The following is a 21,200-nucleotide window of genomic DNA, read 5'->3' as shown; positions in this document are numbered from 1 at the left end:
ATAGGTCGTCCACGTGTCCCACTCTGCACCAGTACTGCTGTTCTGCTCAGTCGCTTCTCCACTCGCAGCTAGCTTCCCCTGCCAGGCACACAGGCTGCAGGTAAGCCACTCACACCCACTACCCGCAACTTGCTCACTCCAAGCCATTCCCATGTCTCAACATGCTATGCTTATCCACAAAATCCAGCATTTCCTAGACTTCCTGGTTCCCATGACAGCCCTGAGGGTGGGGTTGCTTGTAGCTCCCTAGGATGTAGAAGGCTGGGGGGGTCATAGCACAGTGGTGGAGCCCCTGCTTGGTATGCAGCAGCTCCCAGGCCCTGGCATTTCCAGGTAGGGCTGGAAATGCCAACCTCCTGGCCACTTTAGACAATCCTAAGCTTGATGGGCCAATGCTGTTGCTCAGTGCAAGGCAGCTTCCTTTGTTCTTAACATCAGGCGGAATGGGCTGGATTTCTGGGGTCTTTCCCCAGCAATAGCAGAATGTTCTGGTCACCAAGTGGGAAAAGAGCCAAGATTATGGGGGTACTGCTCTCAGCTGTAGATAGTTCCTTCAGCTGCGGCGAAGCGAGATGCCTTTGGTAGTTCCCCTCTTCTGCTCTGCTGTCACTGCTGCCAGGGGGCTCTGGAGGCTGGCCTTAGGCCCACAGGGAGTTAGCAGGTGCCCAGCAAGACAACTGGTGTTGGTCTTGTGAACCTGTGGGGCTTTTGTCCCCATAAAAGGAAATACTGGATTTCATTTCCTCCATGCTTGCAACATCCCTTTGCATTTGCCTTACCTGTGTTTCTCAAACTTGGGTCCCCAGCTGTTGTTGGACTACAACTCCCATCATCCCTAGCAAGCAGGACCAGTGGTCAGGGATGGTGGAAGTTGTAGTTCGACAACAGCTGACGACCCAAGTTTGAGAAACACTGCACCCCTGGCGCAGCTCACTCCACCCTAGACCCTGCTGATCTCCGTTAACATCTTAACACAAACTACCTTCTCCCTCACATCACGCTGCAGCCTCAGGTTACAAAATAAGGACACTCTCATCTCTCTTTATGCCATGGAGATAAGGAAGCTGGGGTGTGGGCCCATTTTGTGCTCTGGGGCTAGTTTTGACAAGGGGGCTTCAGCTCACGCAGAGACTGTGTGTGTGTGGACGCATGCAAGTGTTTGCAAGAGCCTAGAGCAAGTGTGTCAGACAGAAGCTGTGTGAGCAAGACTGAATGTGCAAATGAGTGGTGATAAAATGACAGGGTCCTTAGCAAGCGTGTTGAGGAGTTTCAGCAAGCCTGCCCAGAGCTGCTGTATCTCTGTCTGTCTTTTTTTCTTTTGCTGATCTTCAACAGCAGTTTGATATACAGACATTAAGTAGATGTAACTTTTCCTTGTATGGAGATAAGAAGAGACGGCCAGCTTTTGAACTGCCCCCCTTCTTGCTGTGGCTTGATCTGCAGCAATTAGCATGGCAGGTGGGAACATGGATCTCTGTGCCATGAGAAACGCCACCTGCTAAATCCTGGAGTTCAAAGTGAAACCACAAAGAGATAAGTTGGGGGCTGGGTAGATGGGGGAATGTTTCACGTACTTAATGTCTACCTGTTAGACTGCTGTGAAAAGCAGAGGTTCCCTGCCAGAAAAGAAATTGGCAGCGTTATGACTTTTTGTGGGGGCAGGTGTAACTCTTGAACAATTCTACTTGCTACATCCGTAACAATTTCTCTGTAGCAAATAGCCATAGCTAAATGCAAAAGAGGACAGGCTCCTACAGCTATCACTGTTTAGAAGACGGGATTCCAGCAGGTGCTGAAATTGCCTTTTCTACACAACTCTGATGGGTGCAAGGGTCCCCTCTTCTCTGGCCTTTGGCCATGCTGATAGGAGAGCTGCCTTTTCCACGTAACTTTAAGGGGGAAGAAGATCCATGTCCTGCTTTTTACACATCACAGCTAGCAGAGCTTTCCTGGTTGCTAACACCCCCCCCCGGTGCTTTTAACAGCTGTGTGACAAAGGAGAGATTCAGCTTTCTTCACCTGCTGAATTTCTGTTTATCATACAACTATTAATTATACAATAGCTGGGCAAGCAAAAGTAATAGAGGAATAGAAACAGACAGCTCATGTGCATAACGAGTGGTTGTGACGGACTCTGTGCATACATCTGCCAGACCTGCAGAGTTTGTGGCCCATCACAGCCTTTAATGAGAGCTCCACCTCTCTTTTAAATCAGAACCAGTGAAGGCAGTGAAGGACCTGTGTGAGTATCTGGAGGTGGTTGGTGGATGGATGGCGGCTAACAGATTGAGGTTGAATCCTGACAAGACAGAAGTACTGTTTTGGGGGGACAGAGGGCGGGCAGGTGTGGAGGCCTCCCTGGCCCTGAATGTGGTAACTGTGCCCCTGAAGGACCAGGTGTGCAGCCTGGGAGTCATTCTGGACTCACAGCTGTCCAGGTCAATTCTGTGTCCAGGGCAGCTGTCTATTAGCTCCATCTGGTACACTAGCTGAGACCCTACCTGCCCGCAGACTGTCTTGCCAGACCTTTAAAGCCCTAAACGGCCTCAGTCCTATATACTTGAAGGAGCATCTCCACCCCCATTGTTCAGCCCGGACACTGAGATCCAGCTCCAAGGGCCTTCTGGTGGTGCCTGCTCTGCAAGAAGTGAAGTTACAGGGAACCAGGCAAAGGGCCTTCTTGGTAGTGGTGCCTGCCCACTCCCATCAGATGTCAAGGAGATAATTATACAACCTTTAGAAGACATCTGAAGGCAGCCCTGTATAGGGAAGCTTTTTAATCTTTAATGTTTTATTATGTTTTTATATATGTTGGAAACCACCCAGAGTGGCTGCAGCAGCCCAGTCAGATGGGCGGGGTACAAATTTTATCATCATCATCATTATTATTACATATATCTCACTATGACTGATAATCCTTATGAGGCTCTAAACAATGTATTTTGAGCCCCCATGTATGCCAAGTGGTCCACATTCATGCAGATCTGGTCTAAACTGTAGGCTGGTTTGGACATAATACATGTATTTTGGTCCTTGTGCATAGTGCTTCACCTCCCCAGTATGAGCTAAGATAGAGAAACTTAATGACTGAACCAGCACAGATGACTAGTAACAATTCCCGTAATTTCAGCAACTTTTCATGTTTCTTTGCAAGATAGTCTATCTCAGGAAAGGCAGTAGTGCTTGTTTTGGGGCAAAAAAAAGTTTTGTGAAAACTACCCTAACGTCATTGTAAATATGGTGATGATTGTAAGTTTTGTGATGGAGAATCTGTGGCCCTCTAGATGTCTCTAGGCTACAGCTCCCGTCATTTCTGTTTACTGGCTATGCTGGCTGAGGCTGATGGGAGCTCAAGTTCAACAACTTCTAGAAGGCCACAGATTAACCACTCCAGGTGTACAGGAAAGTAAGTAAAAAATTCAGCACTGCACATGAATTACAATTTCCAAACACAACTGTACAATTCATTTCACTTGTGTTCACGTGGACAAGGCAGTGCTAATTGCTTCTGCATTTTTTAAGCAGTTGGCTTAACAACGCAGTTCAGTTCAGTTATGTATATGGCTTTATGTATTCCGTTTCTGCTACACAGAAGGTATCCCAGGTCTCTCTGCGTTCTAGCCACTCTGGGCGGCTTCCATAGAAACCAAAAATACAGTAAAATATCACACGTTAAAAACTTCCCTGAACAGGGCTGCCTTAAGATGTCTTCTGAATGTCAGGTGGTTGTTTATCGCTTTGACATCTTGTGGGAGGGCATTCCACAGGGCGGGCGCCACTACCGAGAAGGCTCTCTGCCTGGTTCCCTGTAGCTTTGCTTCTCGCAATGAGGGAACCGCCAGAAGGCCCTCGGTGCTGGACCTCAGCGTCCGGGCAGAATGATGGGGGTGGAGACGCTCCTTCAGGTATACTGGACCGAGGCCGTTTAGGGCTTTAAAGGTCAGCACCAACACTTTGAATTGTGCTCGGAAATGTACTGGGAGCCAATGTAGGTCTTTCAAGACCGGTGTTATACGGTTTCGGCGGCCGCCCCCAGTCACCAGTCTAGCTGCCGCATTCTGGATTAGTTGTAGTTTCCAAGTCACCTTCAAAGGTAGCCCCACGTAGAGTGCATTGCAGTAGTCCAAGCTGGAGATAACCAGAGCATGCACCACTCTGACGAGACAGTCCACAGGCAGATAGGGTCTCAGCCTACGTACCAGATGGAGCTGGTAAACAGCTGCCCTGGACACTGATTTGACCTGTGCCTCCATGGACAGCTGTGAGTCCAAAATGATTCCCAGGCTGCACACCTGGTCCTTCAGGGGCACAGTTACCCCATTCAGGACCAGGGAATCCTCCACACCTGCCCGCCTCCTGTCCCCCAAAAACAGTACTTCAGTCTTGTCAGGATTCAACCTCAATCTGTTAGCCGCCATCCATCCTCCAACCGCCTCCAGACACTCACACAGGACCTTCACCGCACTTATGGTGGACAGAGGATAGCATTCTCATAGGCAAGTCTGTGGCCCTCCAGATGTTCTTGGACTACAACTCCAGATGTTCTTGGACTACAACTCCTTGACCATTAGCCAGGCTGGCTGGGGCTGATGGAGTCCAAGTACACCTGGAGGGCCACAGGTTCCCCATTCTTGGTTTAGGAATAGAGAGTTGAACCAGACCTTCTGAGAGGCAAAGTGAGTTGGCTGCTTCAGGGGGGAGGGGCCACTGGCTCAGCAGTAAGAGCAAGTGCAGAAGTTCTCTGGTTCAGACCCTGTCATCTCCAGTTGAGCAACCTCAAGTTGCAAGGCTTGAAAGAACTGGCAAGCCACTGAGAACTGGAGAAGATCACACCAAGCTGGATGGACCCAGTGGTCTGACTCGGTATGGCAGCTGCGTATGCTTATATGAATTCCATTAAGGGCTGCAGAGCCCTTGGGCAGGAAAGTGTCCCAAGATTGTTCCCATGTCAGTATGTGGACGGGAATGCCCAGGGGCGAGTGGGGGCAGCTCCAGCGCCAAAGTGACTTGGGCTGATCCTGCTTTGTAAAGCTCTTTTCTCATCTTAACCTTCAAGTTAAATTACCATTCATTTAGCCTTCATTTTATGAACAAACACTTATATAAAACACAGGGGATTATGGGAGCTGCAGTGCAGGGAGACTCTGGGGTGCTATTGACTGTCTTGTCTGTCACAGGATTGTGGAGTAAAGGTTGAGACTTTTTTGTCCCTAAGCCATAATCAATTTGTATAAGATGACACGCTGGACATGGTAATATTTGGTGCAGACAGAATCATGGGATCAGTTTCCACAGAGTTCATGTATCCAAGAAACAGTCAAGCATTATGAGCATTCACAAACTTTTGTCTTGATTTGGCTCCAGCTAATATTTGGAAAAAAAATTGCAAAGAAATTATGAGGAAAATGCAGGGCCTGGTAACTCTGGAATATCATTGCCTTGACTTGACCATACAAGGTTGTGTAGTGGAGTTTTGAATATGATTCTCCCTCACTCACTTTCTGAGTAGAATGTCTTACACAAAATTTTAAAAGAACAGTACCAAAAGAATAGTGCAGAAGAGAGTCACCAGCTTTATTTTTCTGGCAGGGGCTCCTGTGTTGTCTGACATTCATTAGGTGAAGCTTTCTCCCATCGCTGCATCTGCCTGTGTGAGAGCCAGTGTGGTGTAGTGGTTAAGAGTCTCGTAATCTGGGGAACCGGGTTTGCGTCTCCGCTCCTCCACATGCAGCTGCTGGGTGACCTTGGGACAGTCACACTTCTCTGGAGTCTCTCAGCCCCACTCACCTCACAGAGTGTTTGTTGTGGGGAAGGAAGGAAAAGGAGAATGTTAGCCGCTTTGAGACTCCTGAAGGGGAGTGAAAGGCGGGATATCAAATCCAAACTCTTCTTCTTCTGCCTGCCAATAAAAAATTCACCTGCTGAATTTCTGTTTCTTGTGCTGCTAGGAGGAAAACGGCAGCCTGATCTATGTTCACTGATGCCCAGAAATAACCCTGTGGAAGGATTCAGGACTGCTTGCCTTTGCTCTTGTGAACAGAATGAGAGGAGTGGGGAGAGGAGAGAATGAATAAATGGATGGATGGATGGATGATAATGAATATTAATAAGACAGTGTAAACAAAGTGTGATGGTGCAGTAGTATTTGAATGAATCATGTAAGAGAAAAGTGGAATTAAGTTGGCAGGCAGGATAGTTAAACGAGGATTTATTTTGGGTTGTCAGGCTGCTACCCAGAAATCCATGCTGTACCCTTAAGCAAGGCAACCGGTTCCTTTCCCTGTCACACACTTGGAGGCTAGGTTCATTACAATATTGGGGGAGGGCAAGAGAACTAAGGGGGGAAGTGGCAGAAGAAAACACAGCTGTGTCCACCCCCCATTTCCTCTGTTGCATTAAAGGTACAATGCAGAGTTCCAGGATGTGACCTGGAGTCAGCAGTCAGCTTGGTCAGGGATGATGACAGTTGTAGTATAACACCATTTGGAGGATGAAGAATGATGGAAAAATTGTAGGTGCATTCTCTTTTGTGACTTGGAGAATTCTGTTAAAGAAATGGGGCTTTTTCCGGGTTTTGGCTTAGCAATCTTTAAATGGGTTGTGGGGAGAAATGAGAAGCCAAAGGTTTGTTAAGTTTCCCTGCTTGCCTTCCAGCTTGAAAGATGCATCATATCACCATCTCCACTCCAGCCATCACCCTGCTGTCCCGTCCCCCCCCCCCCGGCAATGGAGGGTTTGTCTGCAGGAATATAATCCTTCTCTGTCTGTCTGTCTGTCTGTCTGTCCCCTTCCCATTTTCTAGGGATGATGACGAGGCTGAGGACGTCCACCAGTTTTGTTGCCCTGCCTCTGAGTGCAGCAGCCCCTCCTCTAGGTAACCTGGAGGGGGTGCCACCATCCCCCTTCCACGTCTTGCACTTCTAACCTGGACCCTGAGACCTCACTACACCAGCTTCAAACCCTGCCCCCCCCCGCACCCCAGGGATGGGCTCAGAGGCCGTTCCAGAGACACCCTTTCCCTCCTGCGTAGATCAAAGGAGGGCTTCATGGCAAACAGTTCCTGCCTTTACTCAGCTTTGAAGCAGGCAGGTTCATCTCATTTGTCATCTCTGAGTTTGGTCTTTGCAGTCTCTGTTCTCTTGCTCTTTGCATCCTTTTGTATTTTGATATTTTGGTTCTTCGGTTGTGTGAGCTTTCTTACTAGCTCCTATGCCCTTAATAATCAGCCCAGCATACAGAAATTTAGCAGGGGAAGTATTTGTCATCTCCATGAGGGTGGGGGGAAATGTCACTTAAAAAAAATTATTTGCAACAAGAGCAGGGGCCGTAAACAATAGCAACAAAAGTACTTCTCCATTTGAACTTGACTATCAACCACCTTCCCCCACAACGGGGGGGGGGGGGTGTTGCTTTGACCTCTACTTTTGTGTCAGTGACACTCCCTCACTGTTCCAGACTTTGGTTTTGAGCTTTGAATTGGCTTTTTGAAACCCCAGATTGCCAACATTTCTGCAATTGACCCTGTCTTAAACAGCTACCTGATAGGCAGAAACATACCGGGGACTCCTACATTTCTCTCTGGTGGGGGCTGCTTGCAGGAGCCTGGCTGATACAAAGGTGGCAACCCAGTTTCACTCTAGCTCCCCCCCCCCTTTCTGGTCATCTTTAACCCTCTTAGGTTTTGGTGTAGCTAACCTCTACTGTCCATATCTTGACTTTAGATCTCCTTTTATCACTCAAACTTGCTTCTGCCATTCTGTTGTAACATTGCTAAAAAAAGAAAGAAAAGAGGACATGCTCCTGCTGCCAATGCTTCCCAGTGGCCATGCTTGCTTTGCTTCCTAAATCCAGACATGGTTGAGTTGCCAGTTTCTACAGTGCCCCTTCTCTGCCTCTAACAGCAGCTGGCAGGCAGAAGTTAAGCTGGTGAGACTTTTCTTGGTGGGGGTAAGGAGACGGGAAAAGCTTCACTTACTATTTATGGCTGGCATAAAAGGCCCTGGAGCAGGGCTGTTTCAAAAGCTGGCAACCCTACTGATTTGTAAGGGAGTTGGCTGTGCTAAGGGGCTTGGTCCCAGAGGAGGCAGCGATGGCCACCAACTTGGATGGCCTTAAAAGAGGATTGGACAAATGCATGAAGGCTGTCAGTGGCCACTCGCCTCTGTGGCTTTGCTCTGCGTCCACAGCTGGAGGCAGAGATGCTTTGAATATCAGTTGCTGGAAACCACAGGAAGGGAGAGTTGCCCTTGGGCTCCTTTCCCACATGCATCTCGTTGGCCAGTGTGAGAACAGAAGGCAGGACTAGATGAACCATTGGTCCCTCTTGTGTCTTACTGGTGTGGAAGGTGCCTTTCACAGTCCTAGGAGCAGTCTTCTCAAGCCAGTCTGCAGGTTCAGAGGATACAAACCCTTCTTAAGGGGCTGCATAGGAGGCTGACACTTGAAGGACAGAGTCTTGCTTTGAAAATGAAGCTGGATAGAATTTTATTTGACCTTTAACCTGTAACTAAATCTTGAGTTCACCTTTCAGCTCCTGTGTCATTTTTGACGCCCTTTGTAAAAGCTGACCTGTATTCTGATGTTTAGTATTTGCTGTTGGTTATTTGGTCTGTAAGAAACATGGTTCAGGCACCAATCCTGACCACACTTCATTCATTCATTCAAGAAAGTGCTCATTTACTTGGGGGATGGGACAGGTTCTGAACTCATAATTTCACTTTCTTCAGTGTGTCCTTGCATCATGGCTGTGGTGGTCTTCTAATCTCTTCACACATTACATTTTAAAATTGTGAAAAGCAAATGTTACAGCTGCTGCATCAGGCAGGCACACTTGCTGGGAGGCTCTGGCTTCCTGCTGAGTCTACGCTGTACACTTTTACTGCCACATAATGGGGAGACTGCCCCACCCCTAGTCTTGTCTCTGGAACGGACTCTGCCAAATATCCCTAACCTCCCCCAACCTTTTGCTCCAATCTCAGTTTACACATTTTTCTATGCAGACGCATAAGCCTTAAATATTACCCCCCCCTTTCTGCTTTTTCACCACCCCCACGGGGAAGAGCATTTCCAAACAACCTTTGCTGCGCCCCTCAACTCTAAATGCAGTTCTTGCACTGGCCTCTAGGGGTCCCCCTACATGCACTTTTTCTGCCTGTCGCTGCTCCGTCTCAGCCTTCCTTGCAATTTCAGGATGCTACCCGAAAGAACATGGAAACCAACCAAAAAGAAAACCCTCTTTGGAATCAGCTTCGATTGTTTGTTCCCTGTGGGACTCTGTCCAAACTGGGCACCAGCCTCTACCCTGCAAGACTATGTGCCCTTGGGACCATCTCTCTTTTCCTTTCTCTCTGTTTCTCCTTCCGGGCTTCAGGACCTGCTAGCCAACCCCCCAGGGAGCCACCCGGGAAGCAGCAGCTCTCTGCTTAATCAAGCAAACTGTTCCGGCGTCACAGACCCTGGGTGTGGGCCGGGAATCCTGGACACTGGAGGATTTTGCAGGCTGTGAAGTGTGCAGACTCTGCCTTCTTGTGCTGTGGGAGGGGGCACTCTCTGTTTTGCTTGTGCTGTCTCCTGGGTTGGCACCATGCATAAGATCTTGTATTCCCATCTGGGCCACCTGTGGATTTCATTGGAAGAAAAAAATGGCTAGGTGGAGGCAGGGCGGGCGAAGAAAGCTCACGGGGTATTATCTACAAGGAGACGTTTTGCCAAATCTGCTCTACTACTGCTGAGATTTTGATACTCAGTGTGAGAAATGTTTCCGACTTTCCCCATCTTGTCAATATGAAAAATGAGTGTGCAAGTGGTGGAGTGTTGGCTGAGCCAGGGCCACGCGTGTGCAAATTCCACTCGTGGTTCCTGGAGTGGCCACAAGAGAAAGCTGTGTTAGTGGCACATGCATTCTCCAGTTCAGTGGATTAGACAAACTGGTGGCTGAGGTGGTGGGACATATGGAATTCTGCCTGATAATAATTCCTGTGTGCTTTTCTGGGGGAAAGTGTCTTCAAGGGATGGCCTCTGGTGCAGACATCTGGGGAAAGTCAGTGACAAGGCCCAGGCTTTGCCTGCCAAAGGTCCCAGGTTCTTTCCATTTAAATGGATTTGGGTGGCAACTGTGGCGTTGCGTCCTTTTTTGGTGCCCAGGGTACACGCGCACGTGTGTGCATGGGCAGGGCAAGCAGGGCTTTCGCCGCCAGCGGTGCCAGGCACGCATGCGCAGGGCACAGAGGGTTCACAGAGAGCTCACACACCAGCTCAGCCCTGGCTGCTGAAGGAGGAGGAGGAGCCCGATTGGCCAACGCAGCCCTTGGTGAGCAAATCCCCCCCCCCCGATTCAGCAAAGGGACTGGGGACGCGGTGGGCTCTGGGACGTCAGGCAGGGCAGGCTGGTGATCCCTGTGTGGGGGCACCTGGCTCACACCCCCTAAAAATTGTGTGTCCCACACTAGCCCCTGGGTGGCAGGGCTGTGAAATACCTTTGCCTGAGTGATGAGCCTTTGAGCCTCCAGGTGCTGCTGGACGTTGCTCCCATCAGCTCCAGCCAGCATGGCCAATGGTCAGGGTTGATGGGAGCTGTAGTCCAGCAGCATCAAGGAGTCTATGGGTTTCCCATTCCTGGAGTAGACTGAGCTGCTTGATGGACCACTGAACCAGGTTCATGCATACATCTGTTCTCCTACACATCAATGGTTGGGCAGAGCGGCTTTTTCAAAGGCAGCAGCCACCTCTCCTTTAGTGCAAAGGACTCTGGGAAAGCCATGACTTTAATCCGATTCTGCCGCTGGGGCAAAGCAAAGAGGTAAGCAGTAGTAGTTTAATCCTCATTGGTGTGGCAGTGTGAATTACAGCTGCTGTTTGCAAAGTAGGTGCTGATTCCTGTGTTACCATGGCAACATACTTACCATCACAAAATTTGGCGTGTGGTGGGGAGGGATCTACATTTCTGCACAGCTGGGAAAGTACAATCATGGTTAGTTCCCATGCCAGCACTTTACCTTCATCTTGGTAGTTCAACCACATGGAAGCACATTATTTGATGACAACTGTGTCACCGTCGTAATATATGAATCAGGTGACCAGAAAGCTCAGATTATGCTTTTGGACTCCAGAGAACTGCTACAGCTGAGCATCCACAGAACATAACAGTTCTGTGTAGGAAATAATGTGTGATGATAACACATGTCTATATTTTGCTGTGCTATGGCAAAATACATGTGTCCTGTGGTCATGTGGGATATTCTTACATGTGACTTGCATGTTATTTCCTGCATGGACTTGATTTCTGTTTTCTGGAATTCATCATGTTTGAAGCACTCCTGACCCTACACAGAGTCTGTACATTTGCATCTTAATTGGCTTGCTCTGCTATATGTTGACTGTACAGTGTTTGTGCCTTTTCCTAGCTGGGTTTTGTAAAACAAAACAAAAAACAAGATCTACTTTTTTCTTGCTGCCCTAAAACCCCAATCTATTAACTATGGTTAAGTACAGTAAACGAGAGCAGGTCATGGGACCTTGCACTTCTTGATCCCCCTCATCTGGCCATCTTATTCATAGTTATTTCTGCATTGACTGTAAAAATGGCTGTCCCTAACTAGGGTTTCTGCCTTAAACAGAGTTTGCCTACTAGTTTCAAATGCTGATTAAGATGGGAACTCTGGTTTGCATTATCCATGGTTAATGCTGCTGTGATAAGGGTGTGAGCCCAGTCTTGATCTCCCAATAGTCATGATTTCAGGAATGATATCCCTGTCCCTGCTCTCTATCACATACTGACACTCAAAACTACATGTTATGAGGAATTTATGGCTTCTGCAATTCTACATCTCCACAATAAAAATTCATTAAGCAAGTAGCAGGACATGTCATCATACTGAATATTCCCGCTCCCTTGGAAGTATTACAGGGGACACAATGGATGGAGATGTTCATCTACAACAGCATTCCTCATAAGGTGAAGGCTAAAAAAGAGGTTTGCTTGCTCATACAAACCCGTTAACGAGGTGGGGCAGAAGAAAAAAGCCTTGGGCTCTGTGCTGGGTGAAGAAGCAGTTCCATTCAAATGCTCCTTATTTCTACCCACTTGACCAATATGTTTTTACACACACACACACACACACACACACACACACACACACACTGCCCACAACCATGAGGGCTAGATGCTTGCTTGTTTATTTTTTTAAACGAAAGCTCAGATTCTCAGGATTCCACCAGTATTGGATTCTGGTAAGCCATAAAGCGCGTTCTGCTGTGCAACTGTGGGCCTTGGCACATTTTAAAAACCACTTTCCCCTTCCACAAAACTATGGCAATCTTCTGCAAATTGTTGAAACTGCACTGAACTTCTCCCCGCCCTCCTGTACCATTGGTGTGAATAAGGAATGTAGCTAGCACTGCCTGCCATACAGCAGCTGTGCAAAACAGGAGCAAACTTGATGAGTTGCACCATTTCAGGTGTGCCGCACCAGTTTACAAGTATGCAAAATGGGTGTGTTCTGCAATGAGGTTTCTTCATGTTAACCTGCCTTTGTCCTCATTCCCCTCCCCTGCCCCTGAGGGTTTTCCTACTCCCTGTTGGATCTTGAGTGCACAGTACGAGACTTTGCCCTGCCCCTACATGCAAAACAAGCGTGCCTTGCACACCAAGGGAAGGCTGTGTCTTATGAAGCGGCCATAATTACTTTAACACACTGACCAGTTGCTTGGTCCCAGACTAGCTGAATAGCCATTTGCCAGCCAGTTATGAAAATGGGCTTGGACATACTGTATTGTGCAAACAGGTGCTGCTGGGGGGAGAGACTGGGGAGGAAAGCTCCTCTCCTGCCCCTGCCCCCACCTGCCTGTGGAGCATGTCAGGAATACATGCTGATCCCTCTCTGGGGCAATTCCCTCCCACCACCTGTTTTGGTCCCCTTTGCTCAGCTCCTCAGTTTCCCTGCCAGGTATAGGCTGTCCCATATTGATGTGTGCTGCTTGAAGAAGCCCATTGCTCCATGTCTTCCCACCCCAACTTGTTTCTGTAAATAAGAAACAAAAGAGGCTTTATAACAAATACTCTTGTGTACAAAAATGATTTTGGTCAATAAATCTAAGGCTTCTGTCTTCTCTGAACCAAACAATAAAGAAAAGAACAATTAAATGGATCCTGCAGACTGCTGTTGCCTCTCCTCCCTTCTCTCAAATCTCGCATTCTCTGCAAGGCTGAGTCGGAGCTGGGCTGCTGCTTCTGAGACATTTGGTAGGTGGGGAGCTGGAGGATCGGAAGGCAGGGACTGTACTAAAGGAGGGAAATGGAGCAGGTGGCTTCCCTCTGTTTTGCTGTCCTAAAGCTACTTTTCCACAGGCTTTTATTTTTGCCCTTATTAGGGAGCGGGTAGCAGCTTCCTGTCCAAATGTTAGCTTCTTCATATTTCTCTCCCCTCCCCAGTGCCACGTTTGGGGCTTTGAACAGATCTCTTCACCTGCATTTGTGGGGCATCTCCTGGACTACTTTGTCACAGAACTATAGGTGTATAAAATATAAACTGGTAACCACAGCGTGTCCATCTAAGCCCATGATCTCAGTAGACAGAGAGAGACAGATGGCAATAAAAACTTCTGCTTTATTCTAGAGGTAGCATTTGAGGGCTGGGTGAGGGTTATCTTTATATGCCTAGTACATTTTGGGAAGGTACAGTCATTGCATTCATTTAGACCAGGGATTCAAAAATACTTCCTTACAGCTTTTCTGCACGATAAGTTTTTTGCCACATAAATGTGACTTTCATTTCTCATTTGTTGCGGGCATGTGGGAAAAGGAGTTGGCTATTCCATATGAACTGCATCCACAAGAGAGAAGCCTCAGAATTGGCCGAAAATATTGCACCATTTCAGTATAAGAAAATGCATGCAACGGGGAGCAACTTTCAATCAAGACAAGTGGCCAGTAACTGTTGACTTATCTAGCTCATTATCTAAAACCCATAATTCAGTAAAATATATTTTCCAATGGCGAATTCTGCTGACAACAGGACACAGCCAAATATGCTTAGGGGGTGCGGTGCTGGTCCCCCCCCTGCCCATTTCATTGTAATCCTTATCATATCCTCAGCCTATAGCATGTGACAGGGAGATGCAAAGACTAATGTGTCATGTCAGAATGTTAAATGCAGATTAAACCTTCATACACCAAAGATTGGTCTACGGCAGGTGTAAGTTTAATACATCTTGGTTACTTATGGTGGTTTCCCTCAGCTGGCTGTTGCTGGATCTCATTGATTGCATGCTGTACAGTTATAATTAGCAATGTTTGCACTCTCGCCAGACCCCTATCTAGGAACATCCATAGGGCACCAGGTGGGGGCTACCTTAGGGACACAGCAGCAGCCGGTTTTGAGAGTGGGGTGCACAAGTGACATGGAAACCCCTGCTCACCGAAGCTGCAGCTGGGAGCATCCTCAATGGGCTGTACTCCACTCATTCAGACAGGCCACTTGGATGAGCAAGTGGGATCCCCATCTGAACCAGCTCTGAATCCTCAGAGAGATTGCCCAGGGCCACAGAGCATGTCCTGAACTCTTGGTCCTCCAGACCAAATTCATTGGTGGATTCATATCTGTCTGAATTTTAGATTGGAGCATTCTGGAAGAAGAATGACAGGCTGATGCCAAAGAGCCAATTATGAGTTCAGTCCCAGGCCAGGATCTCATGCCATGAAATGCCTTTGTATGAAATTGGGTTTTACTGTGAGGCAGAGATTTGGCAGGCAAAGCAGCGGCTGCATGGGCAAGGTGGAGCTGGATTGCCCCACACCCTTGGTATGTTCCTGTGTTGCTTTTGTTCTCCCAGCAGTTGAGCCCTGAAATACACTTTGCTCTGTAGGAGGCAGTGTGTGGGGTAGAAGAGAAATGGTTGATCCCCTGAGCTCTGCAAAGCGAAATATCTCTAGGGGTGTGTGCTTACCTCCCACCCAGGGGTCCTTTGCTGCTGAGCCACTTCCACAGTTTACCATAGATAAGCACATAGTAAGTTTTTGGAGCTCAGACCCAGGCTTCTTCCAGTCCCAGCCACGAAGAGATGTCAGTAAGGACGGGGCTCCTGTATTGCTTGAGGAATGGTGCAGAACCAGAGTTGGCGTAGATGCAGCTTGCCAGGAGAAAACCTCCCCCAGCTGAGATTCTACAGAAAGTTGGAAGGTGCAGGAATTCTACACAGACATCCTCCAGCATCTCTTTTTCTTAAGTCTCTCCCCAGGTTTAAAGCTGCATACAGCACCACATACACGTGTGACTGTTCCCTTGGAGAAGCCGGCAACCCCAACCCACTCCAGCTCCACTTCTTGTGTGCCAGAGGACAGGGGGCCATCCGCTTTCCTGACTTTGTGATGCCTGCAGCTGGGGTTGCAATATTTCTTTCTATGGCCAGGCTTCTGTGCCATTAAGAGCTGCTAGACATCCAGAATTCTAACACTTGCAACTTTCTGCACCGCTGTCTCAATATGCCTGGCAAAGCTGTACCTATTAGACGTCTGTCTGTTGAGCAGCTCTTGGCAACAGCACAGGATGCCCTGCTGGGAAGATGAAAACTGGCAGCTTTGCTTCAGTTCTTGTAAATATTTCCTCACAACAGCGAGAACTTAACTCGCTGGAAATTCTGTGTTAACACCTGACTGTGTTCTCTTCTTTAGATTTGCTCACTGCTGCATCTGGATGAGATCACCAAGCTGCCTGTTCATTGTTATTATTGTTTAATTGTACATATCTTAAATTTACCCAGCATTCAGCTTGCATCTTTGCAGGCTTAACACTAGATGGCAGCAAAATTTGAGTTCTGATCTGCCTTCCTCCTACTTGGGGGCACTTTGGGAATTGCATGGCCGTCCACCCCCCCCCCCGCCCTGCTCTAGTGGTCAAGGCAAGGCCAGTGTGGTTTCAGGGAGAGATGGGCAAATGCGGGTGCTAAGGAGTGGGGTTGGGGTGAGCAGAGACTGAGCTTTTTCTCGGGTGGGGCTGGAAATTGGACTTTTGAATCCTGGCTTTTGTTCACAATGTTGGGCAGTGAGCTTGTGGTTCAATCACGGAGACACAGACTCAGGACTTCTTCTCTCTGCCCCAGGATTCAGTGTATTCACTCTGTTGGATTTTGCTCTTATTAAGTGCAAAGTAACACATGAGTTGGATGTTGCTCAGTGGGTCATCTAGTTGAACCCCTACCTTTTCTACCAAGTTAAAGTGCGTCACCTAGAGGGTTACTGATTCTAAAGAAGTGGCAGGTCTGGCCCCTCTAATTCTGCTTCTAGAAAATTGGAAGAGAGAGTTGGTTGAGGGAGGAGCTTGTGCCAGTGCTCCTTTATGCTGTTCTCAGAGTTGGAAATCACTGTGTTTAAATAATTGTGCAACCCAGAACTTTGGACTCCAAAATAGGTACACACACACACACACACACACAGAGAGAGAGAGAGAGAGAGAGAGAGAGAGAGACAGCGGAAATACAAATATACACAGGTATTCATAATTTGCCGTTCTGATTTTAGTTGAGAATATTTGAAATCAAATGCTTTATACTTTTTGGCATCACTTGACATTGTTTTGTTTTCAGTAGCCATCAAATATGAAATCTCTTCAGCTGTTATTTCTCAGATACTATTATATGTCAACTAACAAATTTTATTAAAATATCAACTGTCAAATATTAAATATTGAAATAAAATAGCATAGACAGCCAAGTCCACAAATCAAATATTCAGAGACTATCCTTTGAATATGCAGGATTGAAATTCACAGAGGATAATATATAGAGGAATGTTGGGAGCAAATTGATTTCAGCTCTAGTGTTCTTCATCCTGAAACACGGACCAGGTCACACATCACATGAAATCTGTTTAAAATAAACTGTGATTATCATAGAATCGTAGAGTTGGAAGGGACCCCCAGGGTCATTTAGTTCAGCCGCCTGCAATGCAGGAATCTCAACTCAAGCATCCATGACAGGTGGCCACCCAACCTCTGCTTAAACACCTCCAAGGAAGGGGAGTCAACAACCTCCTGTGGGAGTCTGTTCCACTGTCAAACAGCTCTTACTGCTGGAAAGTTCTTCCTGATGTTTAGTCGGAATCTCCTTTCTTGTAACTTGAAGCCATTGCCTTGAGTCCTACCCTCCAGAGCAGGAGAAAACAAGCTTCTTCCCTCTTGTGTGACAGCCTTTAAGATATTTGAAGATGGCTATCATATCTCCTCCTAGTCTCCTCTTTGCTAGGTTAAACATTCCCAACTCCCTCAACCATTCCTCATAAGGCTTGGTTTACAGACCCTAGATCATCCTGCTTGCCCTTCTCTGCACATGTTCCATCTTGACAATATCCTCCTTAAATTGCACTGCCCAGAACTGGACACAGGACTCCAGGTGTGTTCTGACCAAGGCAGAAGTGAGTGCAGTGGCGTGTGGTCCGTGGACTAGGGAGACGAGGCTAGTCCCCTAAATGTTCCCCTGGCACCTCCTTCCCAAAGCCTGGAAAGCTGCTGCCTGGCCTGGGGAGGGAGGCATGATGCTCCCACATGCAACATCACACCTGTGTCACGCCCCACGCCATCACCTTACAAGCTGGTGCCTCCGATCTTAAGCGTTCCCCTATGAAAAATTTCACAGCACGCCACTGATAGAGCAGGACTTTTAATTCCCTTGATCTGGAAACTAGGCTTCTCTTGATGAAGCCTATAATAGCATTATCTTTTTTGTTGGTGCATCACACTTTCGACTCGTGTTCAGCTTGTGATCCACCAAGACCCTAGATACTTTTCACATGTACTACTGGCAAGCCAGGTGCCCCCCATCTTATATTTGTGCAGCTGGTTATTCCTTCCTATGTGAAGAACCTTACATTTGTCCCTCTTGAAATTCATTGTGTTAGTTTGGGCCCAGTTCTTCAATCAGTTCTGGAATCCCGATTCTGCATTTTGTAGCATTCGCTACCCCTCCCAGTTTGGCGTCATTAGCAAATTTGATGACCATTCCCTCAATTCCTGCATCCAAGTCATTTATAAAGACGAACAGCAATGGCCCCAGGCCCCACCTGTCACTTTTTCCAGGAAGATTAGGACCCATTAGTGAGCACCCAATTTGTCCATCACATGATATTTCGGTTTGAAATAAACAGCGGTTTTAATGTGAATGACCAGCATGCTGTTGCACATAGCTCAACAGTTCCCTCAGTGCTCCTGTGCTGTCGCTGCTCCATGGCCTGACTTGTGGTGTCATCTAAACCTGGGGTCATGATTTGTTTTCTTAAAACAAAACATGAGAAGTGAGTCAAAGAACAAGCATTGGTTACTTTGAAGGAAATAAACCACACATGCTTCTGGGGACATCGGGAGGGCTATCCTCGTTTTTGTGACAGATAGGTAGCCGTGTTGGTCTGCCATAGTCAAAACAAAAAAAATTCCTTCCAGTAGCACCTTAAAGACCAACTAAGTTAGTTCTTGGTATGAGCTTTTGTGTGCATGCACACTTCTTCAGATCTTCAGATACGTGCATGCACACAAAAGCTCATACCAAGAACTAACTTAGTTGGTCTTTAAGGTGCTACTGGAAGGAATTTTTTTGTTTTGACTCGTTTTTGTGATGTCTAAAGGAGGCTCCCACAGCTCCTTGCTGGTGACTGGAGCAGACCCAGGTCCTCTGGAGCAGACCCAGGTCCTCTACCAATGTGTGTAGCACCATCAATGCTCGTTCACCCCTCAGTGAGACGGTGATAATTCTGTTATTATTTTTATTTTTAATGGATTTATAGCTTGCCTTCCCATGACAGGTTACAATATAATGTACCAATGCAATGAAGATCTGAATGGAGCTGGGGAGGGTTAGCATCTTCTTCCTGCTCTTAAATTCCATGCTGCAGGTGGGCAGACGCAGGGCAGGGTGAAAGGGGGAGGTTGATTGCCCTGATCTAGCCCCACTCCTCAGCTGGCATTTCAGGGGCTGCCCTTTGGCATTTTGACCCACTTCCCACAGCCCTGGTTATAAAAAGACTGGGGGGGATGCAGCTCTGCTGTTGCCAAGCAACGCTGCCCTGTGACTGCAGAAGGGAGCAAGCCGGCCCTGTGCGTCTGCAGGGATCCTCTGCCCTCCTGCCGAGGTTGGAGGGAGCGGGGCAGCACTCAGGACCTCGGCAGGTAGAGCCTTTCTTTCTGTATGGGCAGCCATGCCACTTGAAGGTGGGTTTGCAATGCTAGACTTGCCGACACCCATGCCCAGTCTTTGCCAGCACATATGGAGGCAGCTGCCCCCACACTGCTTTGAGGGCTGCTTCTCACTTGGCATTTTATACTTGGATACAGAAACCAGGTACAAAATTATGCTTGCTTGGTAGCACCTGGCAACAATACCCATACAGTTAAAGAATTGCTTTTCTTGATCAAACACTTGGCATTTTGCAAAGAATTAAGCCTCAGCTTCAGTGTCTTTTGCTAAGAAAAGTGGGTATTTAAACACATACATGATATTTACAGCTGAATTAAGGCAGTTATTTTGTAACTGGGTCCAAATGAAAGAGACGTCCAGTCTAAATTGCACCTTAATTTAATTGTTTACATTTGTAGCCTTCCCAGACCCAATAGCTTGGGGTGTGTTAATAATAATAATAATAATTTTTTATTTATACCCCGCCCTCCCCAGCCAAGGCCGGGCTCAGAGCGGCTTACAAGCAATAATAAAAACAAGATGAATGATTACAACTTAAAAACAAAAATAAAATACAACATTAAAATAATGAACATTAAAATATTAAAATGTAGCCTCATCGCAGGAGGAGAAGGAAAGGAAAAAAGAGAGGGAGGGAATCAAATTGGCGCCAAGCCAAAGGCCAGGCGGAACAACTCTGTCTTACAGGCCCTGCGGAAAGAAATCAGATCCTGCAGGGCCCTGGTCTCATGAGGCAGAGCGTTCCACCAGGCCGGGGCCAGAGTTGAAAAGGCCCTGGCTCTGGTTGAAGCCAATCTAACTTCCTTAGGGCCTGGGACCACTAGGGTGTTGTTATTTATGGACCTTGAGGCTCTCCGTGGGGCATACCAGGAGAGGCGGTCCCGTAGGTACGAGGGTCCTAGGCCGTGAAGGGCTTTAAAGGTCAAAAGCAGCACCTTAAATCTGACCCTGTACTCCACCGGGAGCCAGTGCAGCTTGAAAAGCACTGGGTGAATTTGCTTCCATGGCAGAGACCATGTGAGGAGCCTCGCTGCAGCATTCTGCACCCACTGGAGTTTCTGGGACAGCTTCAAGGGCAGCCCTGTGTAGAGCGAACTACAATAGTCAAGCCTGGAGGTGACCGTCGCTTGGATCACTGTGGCCAGGTCGGGGCGGGAAAGGTAAGGGACCAACTGCTTGATGCGGCGAAGATGGAAAAATGTTGCCTTGGCTGTTGCTGTAACCTGCGCCTCCATGGAAAGGGAGGTATCAAGGATTACACCCAAACTCTTAACGGAAGGCAATGGCACTAATTGGGCCCCCGCAAGAGAAGGGAGTTGGTCCCTCATCCCCATGCCATCCCGACCCAGCCAGAGGACCTCTGTCTTCGAAGGATTTAATTTCAATCGGCTCCCACGAAACCATCCAGCCACAGCTTCCAAGCATCTGGTCAGTGTGTTCGGGGCCGAGTCGGTGTGGCCATCCATCAGCAGATAGAGCTGAGTATCATCAGCATATTGGTGACAGCCCAGCCCAAAGCTCCGGATAATAATAATAATAATAATAATAATAATAATAATAATAATAATAATAATGAATTTTATTTATATCCCGCCCTCCCCAGCCGAAGCTGGGCTCAGGGGGGCTAACAACAATCAAAATAATCCAACATTCTAAAAACATTCTGTATAAAATTAATTAAAATCAAATTAAAATCAAATTGATGGCAACCATTAAGCAAAATTCTGTGCAGATTGCCAGAGGAGGGGGTCAGGCTGCGCCCTGACCAAAGGCCTGGTGGAACAGCTCTGTCTTGCAGGCCCTGCAGAAAGATGTCAGGTCCCACAGGGCTCTAGTCTCTTGTGATAGAGAATTCCACCAGGTTGGAGCCGCGGCCGAGAAAGCCCTGGCTCTAGTTGAGGCCAGCCTAACCTCTCTGGGGCCTGGGATCTTCAGGATGTTTTTATTTGCAGACCGTAAATTTCTCTGTGGGACATACCAGGAGAGGCGGTTCCGTAGGTATGAGGGTCCTAGGCCGTATAGGG

At 47.7% G+C, this 21,200-nt stretch overlaps 1 protein-coding gene across 7 annotated transcripts in view; it reads left to right on the top strand.

The window, feature by feature from the left end:
* IQSEC2 (IQ motif and Sec7 domain ArfGEF 2) overlaps positions 1 to 21,200 on the top strand; it is a 176,780-nt gene that overhangs the window by 96,807 nt on the left and 58,773 nt on the right. Inside the window, exon 2 of one of the 7 annotated variants that reach the window (XM_081895169.1) lies at positions 5 to 100. The exons of the other annotated variants lie outside the window; for them this stretch is intronic. Coding sequence (XP_081751295.1) covers positions 5 to 100 — 96 coding nt within the window. The remainder of the gene's footprint in view (positions 1 to 4; positions 101 to 21,200) is intronic. 7 annotated transcript variants of the gene reach the window in all.

Source organism: Podarcis melisellensis (genome assembly GCF_964234715.1).
Source record: "Podarcis melisellensis genome assembly, chromosome: 17".
NCBI classification, from domain to species: Eukaryota; Metazoa; Chordata; class Lepidosauria; order Squamata; family Lacertidae; genus Podarcis; species Podarcis melisellensis.
This window is presented reverse-complemented; position numbering and strand designations above follow the sequence as displayed.